We start from the raw sequence: 5794 nt of genomic DNA, 5'->3' as shown, positions 1-5794 counted from the left end.
TGCTCTTAACCTCTGAGCCATCTCTCCAGCCCCGTCTACTTTCCTTTTCTTTTCGGCTCAGGATCGATGCTGGGAGTGGACTGGCTTCCCGGGGATTATCAGGAAAACATCAGGAAGGACATAAATTATTTTAAAATGTGTGCAGAATAATGAGAACAGAGCACAAAGAACTTCTACCTCCTCAGTGACCTTCACCAAGTAATGAACTCAGGCACGGCAAACAATTCATTGCTGCTGTTTGTTTTGAGGAAGTTGATGTTTTTCTTGGTTTTTAATAATATCTTTTCATCTAGTCTTTGACGATTTCATACATATCTACTATGTGTCTTGATTGTATCTACCCCCACTTCTCCCTTCCTACAAGACTACACACACACACACACACACACACACACACACACATCTTGTCCTTTTGTTTCTATTTGGGGGGAGATACTGGGGAACCCAGGGGCAGCACAGAAATCGGTAAGCATTCTACCACTGAGCCACGCCCCTAACCCTAATTAAAAGAGGGTGTTTTGCTTTTCATTTTTTCTTTGGCAATGCTAAGAATCGAACCCAGGACTTTGTGCATGCCTGGTTGGACTCTAGCACTGAGCTACATCCCAAGCCTATACAATTTATCAATCTTTCCTGTCTCATTATTTGGTCAAAATTAATAACTAATCTCATCACTCAGTTTGGCTAGAAACACTAAATATTAACAAGAACTGGGGGCCGGAGAGAAAGCTTGTCCGTTAAAGGACCCAGGTTTGGTTCCCAGCATCCACATAGTGGCTCACAAACATCCATAGGTCCAGTTTCAGGGAACCCAGTGCCTTCATCTGACCTCTATGGGCACCAGGCACACATGGTTCACACACATACATGCTGGCAAAACACTCATACACATAAAGTAAACAGCAAAAGATTTTAAGTGGTACACAGAAATATACCAGGCAAAACACCCATACACATAAAATAATAAAACTTTTTTAATTAATGAGAGCTATGCTAATGAACCTGTTGTCTTTATAATTTATTGTGAGGGCAAGAACCATTTTCTCTCTTAATTTCTGGCACTCTCCCCAGCCTCTGTGCCCCTCAGCCTCATTGGTAACACTGTTCCTCTCATCTCCTGACCAGATTTATATTTTAATTTATAGTCTGTAGCCTAGAATGAATTGCAGCTCTTGTGTCCCTAAAGTAAGAACAGCAACAAAAACAAATAGGAAACCCTTCATAATATTTCTCAGCATCAGGGGAATCAGAGACTTTATCCTGCACAAAATAACCCAAGTAGTACCCTCTACTCAAACCTCCTCTGGGCAGCAGACTGGAAACCTGGAGACAGCCCTCTCCTGAGCAGGAGCGTCTCACCTGCTTGAAAGCCCTGCGGGTGGTTTGGGGTCACCTTCACTTCCCAGCTGTTCAGTCGCAAGTGTTTCCTAAAGCCTGAGAGCCTGCACTGGGAGAATGGAGATCTTCCTTTCTCCTGCCTCAGCGGTTAGATCCCCTCCCTCTGCTCAGGGCAGGCGTCAGCCAGGGCTCAAGAACAGAACCCACCTTCTGGAAGTTGGAGAGAGAGTTTCCCAAACTTGAACACGGACCAGAGTCACCTAGAAGGTGCCTGATCTATTAGTTTGCTTGCAGATTTTTGAGCCAGCATCTCATATCATGTAGCCCAGACTGGCCTTGAACTCACCTGTTGGTCTTCCTGAATATTGGATTGGATCGCAGGTGTGGCCTCAACTGTCTCTAGAGTCTCAGACTCGGTCTGAGGCACAGTGTGAGAATTTATATTGCGGGTCTGGTGAAATGGCTTGAGCAGGTGAAGGCCCTTGACACCAAACCTAGGACCTGAATTCAACCTTCATGGTATTGAGGACAGAACTGACTCCCATCAGTTGACATGGGTGCATATGCTATGACAGTCATGACTTACACACACAAAATAAGTATGTAAATGTAACAGAAAATGGAATTTGCATTGCGAGCAAGTTCTCTCATGATGAGGATAACCGGTAATAAGTCCTCAGGGAGGAGGGGGACTCTGGTGACAATGCTTCTCATGAGCTCCTCCCTCCCTCCCACTGTGGATCACAAATGGACCCAACATTGTTCTCTCACGCAGGTAATCACAACTGTGGAGGTCTCAAGGGGACGATGGCTATGCCATACCCAGAGGACAACTTTCCATATCCCACTGTCCCTCCAACTCAGGTGGTTATATGCCCCATCCCAGGTGCCTGTGTCCCCAGGGCTCATAAGGGCTCTATCCATACCTCAAGTGACTGAGACAAGACTTTCTGGGTGTGGCGGGCAACTACCCATCTTTCTACTGCACAATCTCGCTAAGGTGGAGAGCCTTGGCTAGAAAGGCCATCTGCTCTGAAATAGCTGCTGGCTGCACATTGTCTGAGGGGCTTCATCTGAGACGCCCTAGTGAACTCACAGCAAGGATATAACACAGGACTGAGCACCCTCCCCCCCCCCCGAGCGCCCTTCCCAGTATACACTCTGCTGGAGCCCACCAGAACTACCCCGCTTGCGCTCCATCTTTTGCCACTTAAAGCTACCCCTGGATTTTCATCCCCTCCGGGGCAGCCCTGGAAAGGGCATCAGGAGAACACACAGATGGCAAATTTAGTTCCCTAGATTTCAAACTGCTTTTGAAGGTCTATGCCAATCCCGTGCAGGCCGCCATGAAATCCCAGGGCCCAGCAAGAACTTATTTTGTCCCTCCATGTCCTAACCAGGATGAAGAGCCTTGCTCCACTATGAGCGGGTCCCTGCAATGAGCAATCCCGTTTGAGCAGCACTTGCACCTGACCGGGAGGGAGGGGGGCGGCGCCTCAGAGCTATTTCTAGCCAAGAGGGGGAGGAGTCTGATGGCATCTTATAAAACATACAGTCTCTCTTGTCGCCTTTTATCCACCACGCAAATCTCCGGTGCCGCTGCAGAGCCCCAGAGAAGAGGATAAAAGTGCACCTTCCATCTGCAGGAGCTGTGGGGTCAGACATTCCTGCTTTCCTGGGGGTCTTCCCTGCTAACAGGCACGGAACTCCACGTGCCTCTCTAGGTGTCTTATTGCAGGCTTAAAACGGACTAGAATCTCTCCAGAAGAGAGATTTGGAAGCACTGGCTATTTCAGCATCCTGGTGCTGTGGGCACAGAAGGCCTGGCCTGGAAGAACAGCCCTAGAGGCTGTTACCACAGACATCTGAAGTCCAGGAAGCCCCCCCCCCCCCACCCCACCCCACCCCCGCAGACCACACAGATCCTGTGCTAGCACTAACTGGTCATCAGGGCTGCCCTCAAGAAAATGAGGCACTTCCTCTTTGCCCTGCCTGGCCTCTGCCTGCTCTGGGCTCCTTCCCTGAACTTCTACTCCAGAAGCAGAAGATGTATCTATTTAAATCCGCTTGTCAATACAGCAAGGAAGTGGTCTGGAACGGGAATGATCAGGAACCACCAGGCTGCCCAAAGTTACACCGCCTTCCTTCTGAAAGCGGACATTTCATTTCCTCCCACGCAGACCAGTTGCCTCTCTCCACAACAAACAGAGCAGCCTGCTTGCACTTACCGTGAAGTCCCTCTTGATGGCAAAGTTTTCGGGCTTGACATCACAGAGGTGGAGGCGGTGGGAGAAGTCACTGTCGAAATGGCGCACCATATCCAGGAAGCTGAGAGCGATGTGGCTAATAGCCTGTGCCTGGCCAGCTTCACCCAGCGGGAAGAGAGCCCTGTGGTGAGGGCTACCGGCAGCCAAGTACTCCACTGCGTAAAAGTGGCCACAGGAACCCAGGACCGGTAGGATGTGGCGGCTCAGATCTGGCAGCAGACTAAAGTACACGTATTCCTCTTGCTGGAGCAGCGACCACGCGCTGGCCAGCTGTTGCCGCCAGCGAGGGCCCTGCCTGGCGGGCCACAGAGGAACTATGCTGTTGTTGGGCAGCTCCAAACCTAGTGTGTTCCTCACTTCGCCAGCCACCATCAGGAGCAGCTCAGCGTCGGGGATGCCCGGAGCACCTGGCCCCGCTTCCTCCCCCAGCAGGTTGAGGGGTGGGAAGCTGGAGAAAGCCTCCCTCTTGGATTTGAGGACCACAGTTCGACCTCTCCACTGGGCCTGCAGCACCTTCTTGCCACGCTCATAGTACAGGCAGCGTTGGTACAGCAGTTCCCCGGCCACGCACAGGTCCTCGCACAGCGCACCCGTGAGCCAGCCACCGCGGTAGTCCTGACACTGGAACAAAGGGAACAGTGGGTCACAACAGGGCAGGGATAAGAGGCAAGGGACAACAGGTATTGGCATGCTGTACTCAAAGGCTTTGCCATTAGGGTGCCCAGATGAGAATGCTGGAGGTCCTGGGCGGTGGGTTCCACAACCTCCTGGACCTGTGAGATCTTCAGCCAAGCCTCTACTAGAAATTCTGGGTAGGTACTGTACCCCCACAGAACACGTAGAGACTATTTCATCTGCCGTCACTCCTCTACAATTGTTCAAGGACTTTGCAGTGGGCATCATAAGAAACACAGAGGTGGTCCAAAGCCTGGGGAGAGATGGGCGTAGCTACTATACAGACACTCGGCTGTCATAGAAGGGACCACAACCCTTGGGTTGAGTGCTGGTACCCAGTGAGGTTCCAGAACAACTTCCCCGCAACCCTGATTTGATGACAGTTAGGGAGGCTCTCAGGATGATTATGCCACTAGACAGAGTTGAGGACCTGGCCTTCAAAATCACACATCTAGAAACCAAGGGCTCAGATATGTCATGTACAGTCAGTTACATCAGCGTGCCCTCCCATAGACGGACGCACGGTCAGATACGTCAGCATGCCCTCCCATAGACGGACACATGGTCAGATATATCAGCATGCTCTCCCATAGACGGATGTACAGTCAGATACGTCAGCGTTCCCTCCCATAGATGGACAGGCTGTTTCACGTTAGTCAGCTCTGATGCTCCTGAGTCAATTATAAGATGTGCCTGAAAGTCGAGAAAATAAACTTCGGGTGCTCAGACACAAATAACGTCAAAACCAAAAACTGTCTGGAAACCGCAAGCGTTTGTGACTCATCTGGCCACGTGTGGTGTCAAGCTAGGCTAAGATGAAGCATACACAGTTCCTGTTTAACTCTGCGACTGTGCTCATCCGCCTAAGAATTCCTGGCGGCCGCTGCTGCCCCATCTCTGTAGCAGGCAAACAATGTGAGTTCCAAACTGGAACCCCCAGCAGTTGGTAAGAAATTGTGGACATTTATGAATACTAAAGACGAAGTGTTTGAATGCCTGTTAACAAAGAACACACCTGTGCTTCAGTGCCTGATTTGTGAGGCCACTTTAAGACAGTAACTTCACAACTGCCCCAAATCCTGAAACCTCAAGGAAGGTCTGAACTACCCCTTCCCACTGGCTTCCTGCTGAGGGGTCCTCTTGCAATGGGGGCCTTTAGAACTCTCTAGACCACAGAGACCGAGGCTCACACTAGTCAGACACCAGGTTACAAGACTTCGTGTACCAGAGTTCTGCAGATAGAAAGTCTGGGATCCGGGACTTGGAGAGGTGGCTCATCCGTCCATCATGTTGTTCTTGCCGAGGACCAGGGTTCAGTCTCTAGAACCCACATAGTGCCTCACAACCATCTTCAGTTCTGACTCATCAGGCACACATGGGGTGTGCACACATAAATATAGTCAATGCTCAAATACATGAAATAAAATAAATAAAAATTTAAAACAGAAAAAAGTGCTGGACTTGATCTCCCAGCTAGAGAATGGCACCGTATGCCCAGAGTTTTGGTGAAGGTG

At 50.2% G+C, this 5794-nt stretch overlaps 1 protein-coding gene across 1 annotated transcript in view; it reads right to left on the bottom strand.

Annotated features, from left to right (window-relative positions):
• Window positions 1–5794, bottom strand: part of Dipk1c (divergent protein kinase domain 1C) — a 41800-nt gene that overhangs the window by 7711 nt on the left and 28295 nt on the right. Inside the window, exon 3 of the mRNA XM_005356416.2 lies at window positions 3567–4226. Within this exon, the coding sequence (XP_005356473.1) occupies window positions 3567–4226 (660 nt within the window). The remainder of the gene's footprint in view (window positions 1–3566; window positions 4227–5794) is intronic.

Source organism: Microtus ochrogaster, chromosome 18 (assembly GCF_000317375.1).
Source record: "Microtus ochrogaster isolate Prairie Vole_2 chromosome 18, MicOch1.0, whole genome shotgun sequence".
Classification (NCBI taxonomy): Eukaryota; Metazoa; Chordata; class Mammalia; order Rodentia; family Cricetidae; genus Microtus; species Microtus ochrogaster.
This window is presented reverse-complemented; position numbering and strand designations above follow the sequence as displayed.